Source organism: Juglans regia, chromosome 2 (assembly GCF_001411555.2).
Source record: "Juglans regia cultivar Chandler chromosome 2, Walnut 2.0, whole genome shotgun sequence".
Classification (NCBI taxonomy): Eukaryota; Viridiplantae; Streptophyta; class Magnoliopsida; order Fagales; family Juglandaceae; genus Juglans; species Juglans regia.
Window position 1 is genome coordinate 22,421,384 of NC_049902.1, and position 18,442 is coordinate 22,439,825.

General features: G+C 33.9%; 1 protein-coding gene across 1 annotated transcript; it reads left to right on the forward strand.

Moving 5' to 3' along the window:
* Positions 1 to 12,176: 12,176 nt before the first annotated feature.
* LOC109003370 (cationic amino acid transporter 6, chloroplastic-like) lies at positions 12,177 to 15,552 on the forward strand. The gene is made up of 5 exons (XM_018981485.2): positions 12,177 to 12,597; positions 12,740 to 12,962; positions 13,245 to 13,575; positions 13,706 to 13,934; positions 14,880 to 15,552. Exons 1-5 carry the CDS (start codon positions 12,177 to 12,179, stop codon positions 15,449 to 15,451), a joined length of 1,776 nt encoding a protein of 591 aa, XP_018837030.1. The 3' UTR covers positions 15,452 to 15,552.
* Positions 15,553 to 18,442: the final 2,890 nt, after the last annotated feature.

Sequence of the window (18,442 nt, forward strand, 5' to 3'; positions counted from 1 at the left end):
ATGATTCTTAAACCACTTGGAGGGTCTACACACATGAAACAATGGTACGGTTGCCCCAAAAATGGTTTCCCTGTATTATTTCCAGTCACAATGTCATTTCATATGGCTATTTCGACAGTAAGGTTTCTATTGGAGTATATGCTGGGAGCCTTGGTGCATGAATGATAGAGAATCGAAAGCCTTGGTGCATGAATTAGCCATCTTGGTTCACCATTGCGTGTCCCTTGTCTGGAATTGAACACATACATGGTAACAGGATTCTGAATGTCACAAAGGTAACAACAAAAGTTAATTCAATTTCGATTCCCATCACAGATACTCTAAGAGCCAGGATAAACTGAAGAAATTAGAGAAAAAGTTCAATCAAACTAAATATAATATAAGGTCAGTTTATTATGGATAAAAATCAATATAGAGTTAGTTTTTTTTATAATTTCTTTGATATATCAAACATTTCTCAAGTGTTAATATTAGTTATAACGTACTATTTCCAATGAAAATTTTTGCAACGATGATAATTTCACTGCAAATTACGAGTATTTCTAACCAAAATTCATATCTACAAAAAGTAGACTAGATTACGATTTTTCTCATTGTAAAAGCCCCACTTGTAGTGGTAAATCATGTAGTACAGTTGATTTTTACAAAATTATGATATAAAAACCAAAGAAGATTTGATTCTCATGTATCCTTTTTGTGAAGAATAGCAGAAGTTTGGACTCACTTTTACGCAAACTTTGAATCAATCAACTGTTCTATATATCATATCATTCAAATGTAAGTGTAAACCTAATTTCCATGCCCAACATCCATCCTAGCAACCCAACATGAAATTTAATGGGGGCCGGGAGGAAAAGATTATGAGAAATATTCTAACCATAAGGTGATTATATAAAAATAATCTCACAAACTGATGTGGTTTGTCAGATTATAAAGTTGTTTTTATTGTAAAGCAGATTTGACAGATCGCATGAAATCACGTCAGTTTGTAAGATTATTTTTGTGTAATTTTTTTTTTTATAGCTGTAGCACTCATAAACTATAGAGTAGAAACATTATGATGATCCGCATATATATATTTCCACGTGTCACATGATGGAGAACCTAGGAATAAATCAATATTGGCCTCCCACAAATAAATTGTGATGAGAGAAACCACCATCACCACCATCACCACCACCACCGACCCATGCATTCCCTCACCACTCCTTTCCTCCATTTTCCCCTCAAAACACTTTGGTGGGGGATGTTCTCCATCACAGCCTTTCCCAAATCGGAATATTAGGATAAACATTAGCCTGCTTTTGTACAAAAAATTATTTATCTTTTATTTTTCTATATATATATAAATATAAAAATATAAATCTACTTTCTCTAAAGGTATCATTAGTGGCAATAAGATGTCACAAATTCGCCTCGATCCACCCCCTCCAAAGGCTTTCCAAATTCCCCTCCAATGACTTCCTTTTGATTAACACTCTGACTAAAATGGTACCACTCTTATAATGTCAGAAAATTATAGCCAATCAAATTTTTATATTCGTGAGAAAGATAATATTGGTTATTATCATACACTCATGTATTACAGTACTACTGTGGTACTCAGGATAATCCACTTTGTGAAAGATGTTGAGAGATTAAAAAAAAAAAAAAAAAAAAAGAGCTTAAATTTAATTAGGACCCTAGCTAGCTAATGGGTCACTTAGCTCAACTATAGTAAAGTTTTTCTTTTTCTTTTTAAATTTCTTATCCTCGACCAACATGAGTTTAGAATTTAACCGTGCCTACACGAGAGATGGATTCAAGGGAGGAGATCTCATCTACTTGCAAGTTTAAGGAGCTGTTTAATTGGATAGTGAGGTGAGATGCTCAGATGATTTTAGATGAAAGTTGAATCAAATATTGTTAGAATATTATTTTTTGATATTATTATTATTTTGAAATTTGAAAAAATTAAATCATTTATTATATTTTGTGTGAGAATTTAGAAAAGTTATTCGTAATGATAAAATGAGATGATATAAGATGAGATGGGTTGATAGTGTTTCTCAATCCAAACGACTCCTAAATTTTTATTGTAAATCAAATCGCATGTCAGCTGTGTCCTAATTCCATGCCGATTTGCAAATATAATTTTTCTTAATGAGACTGAGAAAATGCCAGCTCTCAATGAATCTCTAGTAGTACTACACCATAGTGTGAAAATATACCAAACGCATATTATGAAACCATGATCTTCATGATGAGAGGCGCCTCATTGACATTATTGGAAAAGGTCTTGTAATTAAGCTGTTTAATTAAGGTTTTGGGTTGACTATTTAGATCATGATGTCAGTATTACAAGCTATAATCATGTATCTTCATTAAATTACTTCAAGCTCTGGATCCCTCTCCCCGTATTACACTAGAAATTGGTTAATTTGAAGCGATGTGTGGATATTGACATCACACTTATCATCAGTGCCTTTATATATTCATTCTTTGACATATTAATTTATCATATACAAATATTATTTTTGGGGGGAAAAAAAAAATTCAATTTAGCAATGTGATCTGAATTAATAGTCAAGTACTACAAGATGATCAGTTGAATGATCATATATATATATATATATATATATATATATAATATAGTCCTATATATATACATCAATATGGTTAACTTTTTGGAAAAGTCTCTTTAAATTTTGTCCTAGTTGTGGGATTTTTCATATGAAAATTATATATTAATATGGTAGGTCATGTGTCTATATATGATGGCTACGTAAGTTTCACCCAAGAGATTCCAGGAACCGTGATTTAATTTAATTAACGTTTTCCATCATCGAAAAGGTGGCTGTTTAAGAATTCCTTCCTAGTTAGATCTCCCCCTACCCTATACATATCGATAAGCTTTCATAATCACCACTCTTAATCTAGGGCAACTTTAATGGTGGCAGATGTGATATTAAAACCCCATGCCTGGCCTGAAGGTGTGAGCAATCAGCAATCGGCACTCCCTAAATGATCATGATCACTTCAATATATAACTATCAAAACAGCTTTTATGTGAAACGAAAGCACTAATATTCTCATGATATGTCCCTCCAATATATATATAAAGAGTTAGTCTACATAAAGTTCTCAAATGGAGACTGCTCATGTAAGTTCATATAGTTATGTTTAAAAAAAATTTAAAATTACAATAATATCATTTTTAAAATGATGTTTTTTCTCCTTTTACCCCGGTCTCATTCATTAATGAGGTTGCACACCAAGTCCCCCACTCAGGACTGTAAATAGAATTTCTCATATATAAAAGTACTGGAGAGTTTGAGTCTCCAGTACTTCATTCATGGAAAGGAAAAATGCAGAAAGTAAAAAAAATCTTGGTTAAGTATAATATAACTAGATGAATTAATTAAATTGCCAAGTACAATGGAAAAAAGGGCTAGCTGATCTCCAATTAGTACATGATGATCAGAAATCAATATTGGTAATATTATTGCTGGACTTTTTGTAGCTTTCTGTTATGAATCTGATATATATCAGTTAATTTATAGGTCGAGTATATGCGGTACTTGTAATTAGCTTTTTCTACCAACAATGTACGTACGTACATGAGCTTAAATATTGTTATAACATTTTTCTTTTTAAATTCAATATTCTTACATATATAGATTTTTCCAAAAGTGATCTCCACGCATGAGTACGATATTATATATCAAATCCTGGAAGTACTTTAATTTGACACATCTTGTGAAGAAGATCAACCTGCATTTACTATAAAAAAACGAGCATTTGTGATGGATTATTTGTGACGATAATGACTATTTACAACGAAAACAGACTCATTTTAACAGGAAATAGTCATTTTCGTAAGAAATAACTGGTTACAAATAAACAATTTTCTTGTAATAATTATTATTGATGGATGATACAAATCATGAAACACACACACAGCCACACCCATTAATCATATAGATTTTCTTTTTTCATGCAGCAAAAGAAGGATCAAAGTTGAGATCGAGATCATCACTTTCCACTTGTGATCCAGTACTTGCGATATATAGATATTATTAGATTTTGCTGCCCAAGGATCATGGCAATATATACTAGCTAGTATATTATCACCATGCCATCCAGCTCCTTAATTAATTAGATAATACAAGTACATGCATGCACTGATCGATCCTATATATACTAGCTAGCTGGATCAGTGCATGAATGTTTCTTCTCAGCAATGATAGACCATATTCTTATAAGATTAATAATTCATGAATAATATTAGGTTGATCTTAAAATAATTTTATGATCTCTCTTGTCTGCATGCATATTACAAAAAGCAAATTAGCTGCAAGCTGGGACAAAGACCTAATTTATCTTATTGACAAGTTCTTCTCTGGTGTCTTCTAGCTAGCTAGTATACTTTTTGTTTCTGGGCTATCTCCTATTTGCCCTGAAATTTGATTCCAATGACGTTACCTTTTTGGATTGATATATTGTTAATGGTTTCTTGCGTAAGAGGATATCATTTTTATTTCAGATTTTCATTTTTTTTTCTTTTTTGTGGTTTGTGCACTTGCTTACGTACTTCTGGTATTTTGATATTATGTTAAAGTAATTAATATTGTAGCATGTTATGTCAGTTATAATTAATAATTTCTACATGCATGCATGGGAACCAAAATGCTGGCATTGCTTTAATGTTTTCCCTAAAAGAAGAAACTATAAATATATATATATATATATGTTTCTATGCTATAATTAATTCACCTAATTATTGGAGCAAATAGGTTAGTAATTATTGAGAAAATATCAATAGCCACTTCAGCTTCATATATATTCTAATAAAATAATGTTACAGAGTTTGGACCACAAAAAAAGAAGAAACTGTACATTCATAATTAAATTACCCCAGTACTCCCTGATCTACACACACTTATATATAAATATATATATATATATATATATATATATCACAAAAAAGACTAATTATTCAAGCCCATGAGCTTCATACTCATTGGAATCACATCACACTACATATAGTGATTATTACTTAAGGAAAAAAAATTGGTACTTGTGAGGACTTTTTGTTTCAATTTTAATAATTCCTACCTTAAAACTTGGCTTTTGCTTATAAATAATAAATAGGTAGTGAACTTATATATCATTTTCATTGATATGCATGATGTATGTGTGTGTAGTATTAAAACAACAGTCAATGTGAGGGGTGTCTTAATAGCTATCCCCAATAACAGTGCTACAGGGCTGCAGGAAGCGATCATGGGGTTGGCTAAAAATGCTTATGGGGCCCTTTCTAGAAACATCTTTCTCATGACTACCTATGGAAAGCTTAATTTACGCCTACTACTTTATGATGATCATTTTAGTCTAATGATTTCAGATAGTGGCCACGCGCATTGATCAGACGGAAGAAGAAAAGGTTCTTGCATGGGTAGCTATATGATGTGTATATGATCATGTACTTATTCTCTTATATATCTAAGAAATATATTTGTGCCTAGCCAGTCAATGGAGAGCTTTGCTCTCAGCACCACATGATGATCATGACATACAGTACTTTTCCTAATCACTCAAATCCTAATTGATATCCTTATTATATATCAAGTTTTAAATAATAATGTTGAAGTCTCTTTATTTGAGTCATATACAATGATGCATCTAATTGGCTCTGATCTCATTTGTGTAATAACTTGAATTGAGTATAGGAAAATGGTGAGTAGGATTAATAATCTAGTACATTTCTTGAGAGAGAAAAGTTTGAAACATGGTCTCTGCTCTGTAAGATGCTATATTTTGATGTGATGATGATGCTCAGGTTATGTTATGCCAAAGTACTATGGGTTTTTACTTGTCTTAAAACCATCGCTCTGTTACTTTTGAAAATATATTCTGTACTGCAAGATAACTCTGGAAAATATTTTGTTCTGCATGCTATACTTTGTAAATGCTCATGTTTGCACGCTAGCATATGTCTTCTGCTTACTGAGTTGTTGATAACTCACCCTCTATCTTCATAATATTTTTCAGATAATGTGGAGAGTCCAACTGAGGACCCAGATTAGATTGGTGAGCATGACTAAGTTGAGGAGAGTATGTTAGAAGAATGAATTCTGATATCCTTTAGTTTTAATGTCTCTTAGATTTAATTATATCTTGGGTTTTGTAAGATTTATGAAATTATTAGTTTAGACGTTTGTTATGACTACTGGGAGATTGTGGACTCCTTAGTTTATTTTTGCTGCGGTAATGACTTTGTGGAGTTTTCAAGGTAGTTATTTAGAATATATGAGATTGAGCTTTGCTAATAAAGTTTTTGGAGATTTATTTTAGTTGTGTTGGGAAATATGTTTTTAAGTGACAGGTAGTAATTCTCCAAGCCACCCGGGTTTGGGGCGTTATGGTGTCCTTAAACAATGATTCTAATTAAGAGACTCAAATTCTAACCTTAAGGTCCCGTTTGGATTTAGAAAGTGTTTCATATTATTTCAACTTATTATTACAACTTTTTCAAATTAACACAAAATATAATAAACAATTCAAAATTTTCAAATCTCAATTCAACTTTTTCAAATTTCAAAATAATAATAATATTAAAAAAATAATATTCTAATAATATTTTTTTCAATTTTCATTTTAAAACTATCTAATCTTATTTTTGAATCCAAACATAACCCTAAGTACTGTTCTTTTGTAATATCCTTGAATTCTAACAAATAGTCTCAGTGTCACTTCAAACCAAAAGTGTGAGATCACTTAAATCCTGCCGCCAAGGTGGTAAATGAGATAAGATCGATATATCTCACATTACTTGAGAGGGATAATCTATTTTCCTTTATAATGATTTCAAGGACTACGCGCGATTGTAATCTTGAAATAGAAAGCACTAACATCTATCTCATACCAAAAAGATTACAATAGAGAGTTTCTTAATCATTTATGTAATTCACTTTTAATTTATTTAGTTCATACACTACCCATTAACTTTGGAAGCTAACATATGTCCGTATATATGATATGTTTTCAAACTATTACCAAATGAGAAATGTTTTAGGCACAAAGAGATCTCACAAAAGTAATCCACAAGTTGACGTGTTTTGATGTGGTATATTAGATTGTAAATATATTTTTATTATAAAATAAATCTGACATATCATATGAATCATGTCAATTTGTGGGTTTACTTTAATTTGTGGGATATTCTCTTTGTAACTATAACACTTCTTCAAATTAATATGTGTGGTTATAGCACTTATCAAACACCATACTATTTGTATTTAAGTCTTGAATAAAAATTAATGTACAACATTGAATAAAAATTATATAAGTTTTACGCTAATTAATGACATTGATCAATTAGATGACACCCTTAATCGGATAATTAATATATAATTAAGAATATTAGAATTTGTGATGTAATATTATTGTATCATGTATAGGAAAAAACCAACCGAATTGCATATATAAACTACCAATGGCCTCTAGGAAATTAAGTCCAACAGGCCAGGACTATATATCATTGTGATTAAAATTAGCCAAAGTCCTTGTTGATTCTTAATCCCAAAAGGGGCATTCTGTTCTAGGTGATGAGTCACTTACTACTCTCTCTCTCTCTCTCTCTCTCTCTCTCTCTGTTTTTTTTTTCTTTCCACTTTTTTATATATAAAACAAATACCTTTTCACAAATGATCACACTATACCTTATGAAGGTTCCTTCGGCATAAGAAGACATATTATGCCGTACTGGCACTTACTGAGAGGTGAGGAATGAGTTCAAAGGAAACTTGGATGACCCACTTCAGAATATCAAAAGCAAAGGTCTTCAACTGAGACCAACCAATATTCCCCCCTGAATGCAATTTATCACCCAATCAAACTTAATGCGTGAAAAATAACCCTCAAGATCTCAATTCATTTTATTATATATTATGGTTATGATGATCATATGAATATGCTAACTACTATGTCATTGTTTTAATAATCCTATCTGTGGAACCAAATGTGCCCCATTCCATATCATCCTTGCTAGCTTGTCCCTCACTATGAGTGACGCAAAACTCTTTATTTTGGAGAGAAATGATCATGCAACTTGGAGGACTTCTAGCTTGGAAGATTGAAATGTGTATTTATATATAGCCAAAAAGGAAAATTCTAAGCAAGTTGCAGAAAGTATTGTCTTTGAAGTCAGCCTGCAGTACTCAATTATATATATATATATATATATATATATATATATATATATTTATTCGTTTTCAGGGAAAATAATATTAGACAAATCTATTTCCCCCTTTTTCCAGTATCAAACGTTATTAATCTTGATCATTAGCCTCTTCTTGCATGTTTTGGCTGCCTGATTAAAGTGATCATCATAAACTGATAATTCGCAAGTAACTGCAAATTAGATCGATCACTTACTTTAGAGGTTTAAAGTTTCAGGTGTATGGTGCATGATCTTCAGAATATCAACAGCTAGCTTTCTCTTCTTATTTTATTGATTCCCTCGATAGGTAAATGCCTCGTTTTTTCTAGTGAGGCATGTCTGTTGCTTCAGAGGAACTTATTTAAGTGGTCATAAGAAGTTATTCTTCCTGCAGGTAGTTGCTAATTAAAGAGCAGCAGTAGTACTAGTCTGGCCTAGTAATGTACACATGATAAGGTAGAACATGAAAGCTAGTGATACAAACTTCGCATGAATCATGAAAAGAAACCCAACCATGTTCTGTGGCAATTTAATAATCATGGCTTAATTCATAAATCATTATCCCCTACTGATCTTATGCAAACCAATACCTGCTTGATCATGACCCCAGCTAGCTCATGATTTCTCTTTGAAAGCATGATTAATAGCATCTCGATAACCACTAATATTGCTTACCTAGCCTAGCTCTATATAATCTATCTAGACACTTCCCCAAGTGGCGCGCAAGGATAACTTTTCTCCACAATGCATGTATCCGAATCCTAGTAGATATTGACAGAAAATAGCCCAATGGAATCAAAACTTTCTGAGTTTTTCATTGCAGCGCGTGGAGATGTGAAGGAAGTTGGACCACTCAATCTCCACCAAATATTCTCGAGACAATACAGCTTTTAAATCAAAGGTCAAGACATCAAACATGTTAATGCATCAAGTAAGGCTATTATCTTTCATGTATCCTTTCAATTTCCTTATGGCAGCTAACAAATTGGGTTTAATTCACACCAAAGAAACAGTACTGCCTTTTGGCTTGGCATGCATGAAATAAGCCAAAAGCAACTATGAATTAGCTAGAGAGATAAAAAAAGTGAGTACATTCAATTCACATGAGTACCTGCGTTTCAATACATGAATTTCTGCTTTATCTAACCGTTAACTGCTATGACTGATTCCGATCCATTTTCTTCCTTTTACCGAAAGTTACATGATAAAGCTGATCTGGGTATAGCTTGTAAAGCATTTTCATGTCTCATATTGGACGTGGTGACATAAATCCTACCACTTAAAGATGAGAAGCATTATGCTTTTGTTGAAAAGCTTGAAATAGATCAACTGTGAATTAATTAATGGCCGGGATAGGTTGAAACGGCCAGAAGTTATACTTATCTGATGAAAAGGATAGAAACCACCAAGAAGATATATATAGCTAGATACTTAATATACAGTACTGAGATGAGTTTCATGATGGACTAAAAAGGAGTACAAGATTCAAGTATATCAAGCCAAAAATCTCTACAAACTTCGAGACGTAGGTGAATAATATATATTCGAGATGCTTAAAATATATATAAAAATAAAAACCTATTGCATGATCAGTCAACTAATTGGATTCTAGATAGAATAACAATCATATAAATTTAGAAAAAGTAGCAAATTTATGAACCTTCTATACTAAAGATAAAAAACTGCATATTTTTTACTATTTTTTCTGCTTGTCTACATCTGGCGCACGCTCGCATGACCATGTACAGTTAATGTTGGGATACGTACACCCAGTATAACGCGTACCCATGCGTGTCAAGTTCATGAATTGTCATAGATACAGAACAAATTAAACAAAACAAAACAAAACGAAAAATAATGATGCTTGGACGCCGGCCCTGCAGGCACAGCATTAGATGCAGTAGTAGTAGTACCCAGCTTGTATATATCATGTGTACATATATGTATGTAAGAAATTATATAAAGGACTTGCTGAAATCATTAACTGATACATTCTGTTGCTTTTTCAGTCAATTGGTGGCATGCAAATCGAGTACGCAAAGATAAATCTTAATTCTTATCACGAGTACTACTCCGTCGTCTTGATTTGAAACTAAGTGGACATGCCCTCCTAGCTAGGAGCTTAATTTGTTGATCATGTCTTTCAGAATTAAGTATGCTGCAAGTTAAAGAAGCTGCAAATACGTAGAAAAGAAATGTTATTTATCATTATGTCAATATCTCATGACCTCATGACGTGACATGGGCAGATTTGGAGGTGGGATGAGACACAAAATTCTCATCTCATCTCATCATTACACATTTTTCAAATCTCCATACAAAATATAATAAACAATTCAACTTTTTCAAATCTTAATTCAACTTTTTTCAAATCCTAATACAATAATAATACTAAAACATAATATTTTAAACACTAAAACAAAACATAAAATTCTCATCTCACCCCTCAAACTTGACCTAAGGCTCCGTTTGAATAGTAAAAGTATTTTATTTCATCGCATCTCATGATTATAGATTTATCAAATTTTCACATATAATATAATAAACAATTCAAAATTTTAAAATCTCAAAATAATAATAATATTTAAAAAAATAATATTTTAATAATATTTTATTTAATTTTAATCTTTTATATTAATTTATCTCATCTCTTTTTGCTTTCCAAATGAGACCTAAATCATTAAAATGAAATATTATAAAAACTTTCCAACCATGCATTTAGGGTGAGTTTGGATGTTGAAGTGATTTGAGTTGAGTTGAGATGATAAAATATTATTAGAATATTATTTTTTAATATTATTATTATTTTGAGATTTGAAAAAGTTGAATTGTTTATTATATTTTATATTGAAATTTGAAAAAGTTGTAATGATGAGTTGAGATGATTTTATGTTCCAAACGCACCCTTAATGTAGTCATGTCGCGAGATGATAAACATAAAGAATGATATATAAATAATAGCTAGCATTGCTCTTACGCGAACTGCTAGACATTAATTAGCTTTACTCATGAGTACTATTGCACATTGATCAAATGCTGCATTTCATCAGGAGCTTAATCTAGTTTATATAGATTTGAGGGAATATGTTGCACAAGCTGCATAAAAATGAGATGTCAGACAAGATTTCACTAATAAACTGATAAACAAATGTTCAAATTAGTTCCAAGCTGATCAGTTTCTTATTATTTTCGCCCTTTTTCCGTACATTAATATAACTTATGGTGAGTACCCAAAAACCACTCGTTTGGCTTCTTAAAAGCGGGACTTTTAAATTCTGCTTTAAAGATATGGTTCCATTAACTTGACTATCATTTCTTGGATTGGTCCAAAATCATCTGGAATCAGATTTGGTAAAACTATGAAACAAAATATCGATCCATCTTTGTTGCAACCCTACACGTGTTTTGCTCTAAAACTTTTGGGAGTTTATGGGAGCAGTGCATTACCAATATAATGGCTAGCTGGAACTGTGATCGATGTGCTCCTGTGGAGGAATCACGTTCAATTATTCTCGAGACTAATTTGAAGAAATCTTTTGTTGCTTTAACAAAGTGTTGGATGCTTGTCACCTCTTTTCAAAGTTTAGATGTGAAATTCCAAAAGAATGGGTCAAAGTCCCTTCTTCGCACAGTGATTCCTCTTACAAAACTCACTACAAAATGGCTAGGCCTTTTCCTATCTTTTTTGTGCATGCTTCTATAACAGAAGAACTTTAGGGTCTTGGGGTTCTCAAAGGCTGTTTGTGAGGGAGAGAGAAAGAGAAAAAGGAGGCTGTTTGTGAGAAGAGAGAGAGAGAGAGAAAGAGAAAAAAGGAGGGTGTTATTGTCATTCTCAACACATACAAGGACAACTAGGTACTCTCAATAAAGCTAGGGAGACCCACTTGCGTTCTCTCATCAACCTTGAGGAAAAGAATCAAGCATTACATCCTCTCCCAAATGCATATTTAAAACCTTCACTTCACCCCATCTCATGGAAGCCAAAACACTGCATTCTTTCACAAACATGGCCACCATACAAACTGCACCCAAAAGTATTTGTTTCTCCAGTTATCTCTATTCCCTCTCTCAAACACCTCACAGGCTCAGAAACAGAATGTTGGCCACATGGACCCCAGACCAAGAGCTCAACCAAGTGAGGCAAAGGTCTGGGGCAGACATGAAGAGGAAGCTCAAGTGGTATGATTTGGTAGCCCTTGGTGTTGGTGGAATGCTTGGTGCTGGAGTCTTTGTCACAACTGGTTCTGCAGCCAACCAACACTCTGGCCCTTCCATCTTCATATCATATATCATTGCTGGAATATCAGCCCTACTTTCCTCCTTATGTTATACCGAATTCTCGGTTCAAATTCCTGTTGCCGGAGGTGCCTTCAGCTATCTTAGAGTGACCTTTGGTATGCATATTTTTTTTGTCACAACCCTTTCCTTTTCCATTTCACTGTACTGGGTCTTTCCTCTTTTTGGCATACTCCATTTTCTTCTTCATTAGCTCTTCTTTCAGTACTTTATTTTGAAACTATATATATATATATGTAGGAGAGTTTGTGGGTTACTTTGCTGGAGCAACCATACTAATGGATTATGTATTATCCAACGCTGCGGTAGCAAGAAGTTTTACCGACTATGTAGCCTGTGTTGTCGGAGCTAATGATCCAAACTCATGGAGAGTGAAAGTGGACGGCCTAGTAGAAGGTTACGATAACTTGGATTTCTCGGCTGTCGCTCTTATTCTCCTTCTCACTCTCTGTCTATGCCATAGGTTTGATTTCTTACCATATATATAAAATTACTAAGCTTTTCTTGATCTTGGTGCACAAAGTATTCGTTGTTTGCTAAATCTTTCATTGACGTGGGTTAGTGGGCATATGGCTTGGTTATTTTTTGATATTGGCTTATTTCTCGACGACATATTAAATATATATATTAATTTCCCATTGATTCAATAGTTTTTTCCCTAATTTTAGTGGACAATCAGGAAATTAATGGTTTTTATCGTTTCAGTGGATCTCAATAGTGATGGAGGTCTGTTTTGATATTGCAGTACAAAGGAAAGCTCTCTCTTGAACATTATTATGACAGCCTTTCATATAGTTTTCTTTGGATTTATAATAATTGCTGGCTTCTTCAAGGGGAGTGCCAATAACTTGGTAAGCCCCGGAGGACTAGCTCCGAAGGGTGTTAGAGGTATTCTTGATGGAGCAGCCATTGTTTACTTCAGCTATATTGGATATGACTCAGTTTCAACGATGGCAGAAGAGATCCAAAACCCTTCAAAGAGCCTCCCTGTGGGGATTGTTGGTTCAGTTCTCATTGTTTCTGCACTATATTGCCTCATGGCCTTGTCTTTGTGTATGATGATTCCATATGATAAGGTAATTACTAATCTAAATTTGATATACCAAAAACATCATGCATGTGTTTAATTGCTTAAGTACTCCTCTTAGTGCACATTAATCTAATTAATTTATATATGGTAAATCTTCATCAATTGTTTTAATTTAGATACCAGATAAAGCTTCATTTTCTGTCGCTTTCCAAAATATTGGGTGGAAATGGGGGAGCAATGTTGTTGGGGCAGGCGCAAGCTTGGGAATTGTTGCTTCTCTCCTGGTTGCCATGTTAGGTCAAGCTAGGTACCTTTGTGTAATTGGAAGAGCCCGTCTGGTGCCGTCATGGTTGGCCAAGGTTCATCCTTCAACAGGCACCCCATTGAATGCCACTCTCATCCTGGGTAGGTAAAATTTTGCATGAATATTAATGATATGCTTCTTTATAAACCTATAAATTATATATAATCAATCTAGATCTCCAAATGCATGAAGAAAACCCAAAATGGACCAATCCAAATTGTGTCTACCTTGTAATTAACAAGATATCGCAAGAACAATGATCTGTTTATGATACTTTCCCTAAATGTTTTCGTAATTTGTTTAGTGATCAGTACTGCTCCTTAATTTTTAGGGTTGGGTTTGAGACTTTGGATTGGGTGATAGCGCTTAAGTTTTATGATAGAATAATTCTACCCAGAAGCCTTACACCCTACACACTATTTAAAAATATATAATTTTAAATTATTTTTTTATTCTCGTATTTTATATTTAATGAAATATGAAGGCAAAATGTTAAAATTATATGTTTTTAAGTAATGTATAGAGTGTGAGACTTATGTTTAGAATTTTTTTTTACCATATACTTGTTCCTTACCATTAATCCTGTTCAAGCTGGTCTATCCATATTGATGAAGGGGGCAACATTAACACCACAAAAAAAGGGATATAAAACTCACACGATCGAGTACATCCGGGCCGGAGACCTTTTCATTGATAGGTTAGAATTAAAGAAAACACCCCACCTCCAAATTTTGTAGCTAAATCCAACTTCCTTTGGCCACCTAAATAGCTGCATATATATCAGATCAATAATGGAACAACTTCTATATATATTTGTTTATTTTTCCACTATATATATATATATATATATATGCTTCCTCATGTATATATATTTGCCTATTTTTCCCATTCCAAGTGGTGAAAAGTGAAAACCATACATATAATGCTTTCTTCTTGCGATTTAAAAACTTGTTTTGACATTTTAAATATATGAATGTACATTAAATAAAATCCCATCATTAAAATGATCGTCTCACTCTCATCCACTCCTGATCATGATCATATAGGAATCTGTACGGCTACAATTGCACTATTCACGGAACTCCAGATAGTCATTGGAATGGTCAGCCTGGGCACACTCATGGTGTTCTACCTTGTGGCCAACGCTCTCATATACCGGAGATATGTGATAATTGGCAAGAACCCAGCTTCACATACCTTCTTGTTCCTCTTCCTTCTCTCATCTTGTGCTCTTGGCGTCTCCATATCATGGAAGCTCAAGCAACAATGGTGGAACCTTCCCTTATTTGGGGGATCCATGATCATCATCACTGCCATCTTCCACTACTTCATGGTACCAGCTTGTGATCAACGCCAGGATCACTCGGAATGGTGGGTTCCATTTATGCCATGGCCGGCGGCAATATCAGTCTTCCTTAACGTCTTCCTCATGACCACACTGAATATGCTCGCATTTAAAAGGTTTGCAATTTGGTCGGGATTCATAACTTTGTTCTATGTGCTGTATGGTGTTCATTCAACTTACCGAGCAGAGGAGCTTGAGAATATGGGTGTTAATGAAGTGAACTCAAACTTGTCGACGCCACAGACTAAGGCAGACATTCATCAAGTGCTTTGATTATAGAATTTGCCCTGGAAAAGAGAGGAGGAAGTTGAACTAAGTGAGCTCATGTGTTAATGCTTCAAAATCTTTTATTTCTCCTCTTTAATTTCATTTAATTCGAGCCCTCTAGTTTCAAAGGTTGTTACAGTGCTCACTTACGGAATTTCATTGAAAGAAGATCATGGAATTTACTTGAACAAGGAACATAAAGTGACGAGAGAGAGAGAGAGATCGAGATCAGAGAGAGAGTTTCGCTTCTGTAGATTTCATTTGGTTGCACTTTGTTTCTCTTTGATTCCATGGAACTGTACTGGAATGGTGATGACACCATCATAAAATTGGGAAAGATGTCAAGAGAATGCCCTTTTTGGTAGTGGGGAAGGTGATCTGATTGAGATTAATTTTGGGCCATAGCCAGTAATGATGGACTCAATAATAAACCTCTCGGAAAGGATGACATACAGACCCTATTATATATATAGTCCTTCATTTTTTTTGTCACTATCTAGCTCATCCAAAATAAGCAACTTTTATCGTCACGCACAGAGAGAGAGAGAGAGAGAGAGATCTGCTCAAAAACTTTTTCACCTCAAAATACTAAATAGGCAGAAGCTGGATCCCATTGAATCCAACGTATTTCCCATAAAAACTAGCTAGCTAATATATAGGTTACCGCGCGCAGTGAAAGATTCTTGGATATATAGGCATGCAAGGGCGATTTGCAAGAGAACAGTAGTTTTTCGTTATTGGACTGCAATATTGATGCCTTTTCAACAACGGTCGTAATTATAAAAAGATTCACATCCATGCTTTCTCTGCAAACACCGCATGCATGCATTAATTAAACAGCTTCATAAAAATGTAATCTTTTTTGTCGGTTTGAATCTCTCTTTCATCTCATATAACCTTTTCTTTTCTCATGATGATTTGTAATTGAATGAAATCATACATATATATATATATATATTCAAATTAATAGCTGAATCAAACTGAATAACGACTAGTAATTTTGACTCAAAGAGATGTCTGGCCCCAATTTGGTCCAATTTTCAGGTCCTGTATTGAAAATGATTTACACATAATATTTTTTTACAATATTTTACATGATTATATTTTAAATAAAAGATATTTTTATAAAACATCTTATAAAAATAATATCATTTTATAAAAATACTCTCATCTTATTGTTTCCCTCTATATATATTTAAGATAATAATGATTGGCCCAGAAAGATTTATCCAATATTGATGGTAGGTTCGAATATTAGAAGTTGCATTTTCTGGTTTGTCATTTCCAAAACAAACTCTAGACATCTATCTAGTTCTCATATTAATGTCTCCACTTTAATTTTCTGCTCCTCCTCTTATCCTTAGGCTAATTCCTAGCCTGTAGTTAATTTTATACTAATTAATTTAAGTTGATTTTTCCTCTTGAAATAGGTGTATATATATATATATATATATATATATATATAGCCCTTTGGGTCTAGATTATACGTACTCATCATGTTAATTTGCCACCATGCATGCATGATGATTTCCTGGCCTTTTTATTTTCATCTTTTTCCTTTCTCATTTATGCATATACCAATAGTTGTGAGTGCGATCTGAAAGTATAAATCATCAAAAAGAAAAAAAAAAAAAGATTATCATCATAAAATCATAAGTGAATTAAGATCAATCTTTTATTTTCGAGGAGGATTACTGCGAGCATTTTTCCAAAAATTATAAACACAAATGCAATCCCCGATAACATCCTCCAGGTCAACATACATCACAAACGGTCCCGCGGACACATGATACTAAATTAATATCACACTGATAATCTCTAGCTAGGAAAAATATTAACAACATGGCTGGTGTCGGCCTGCAAACACCAACAAGCACAAAAATAATCTTAAAAAATAACACAAAGTCTCAAATCTTTTGTATTAACGGAAAATTCTACATGATGGCCTTAATCCTAACCTTCAATTACCTATATGTATACAATATCTCTTGTTGTTATTTCTATCATGGGAAGCGCGCATGTACTCCTCCAAGCACATAGAGCTTGATTACAACCAGCCACCTCATCACCATCGAGTGAGCCACCATATCAAATAGAAAATCCAGGCTATCCAGCCCCAAAAGTTGGCCACCAAGCTGCATTCAACCACATGATGAGATGCACGAACTCGCTAGCCACCTAGTACAAAAGCGGCGCCAAGACACAACCGGCCGGCTGCCATGATACCATCAGGTGAGGATTGAGAAATCGATGCATGACTGACCATCTAACAACAATCGCGAACCATAGAGCCCACTAAACTTCATCATTGTATTCTAGACTGCATTGAGGGATAAATACAATTACATCATCGCAAGTATATATCCCCACTAAACTGCATGCATGGCTACAAATCGCGAAGTTGAGACACCAAGTAAGGGTGAAGTAGCCACCATCATGAATTGTATCGAAGTTTTGAAGATTTAAAAAGAAAAAGAAAAAGAAAAAGAAAAAGAAGATGGTACCCTATCGGAGTTTTGAAGATGCATTCATAAGTACTACATACCTTGGCGGCCCATCATATAATTACAAAAATATATGAAGCTCAATCCCTTTTGTTGATGTTTTATTGGGTGTGTGTTGAAGCCTCGGCTTGTGTATAAGCCCAGACCAAACAAGAACAAAAAGCCCAACCCCATACCCTATACAATGTCGTTTTGAGCACTTGAAGGTTAAAATCCTAACTTTTTCTTCTTCTTCTTCTTCTTCTTCTCTCTCTCTCTCTCTTTCTCTCTCCTCCTTCCTTATTCTCCCGCACTCCATCCCTAGGCCGCCACCACCTGGACGTTACGCGTCAAAACTACCCCGCTTCCTCTGCCACCGTCTGACCACCCCTTGCCTTCCCTGTTCCCTCTCTCTCTCTCTCTCTCTCTCTCTCCCTTGTCTTCTTTCATCTCAACGCCTCTCATCTCTCCCGCTATATCTTGATTCCCAACAGAGGGAGTGATTGTGTCGTCG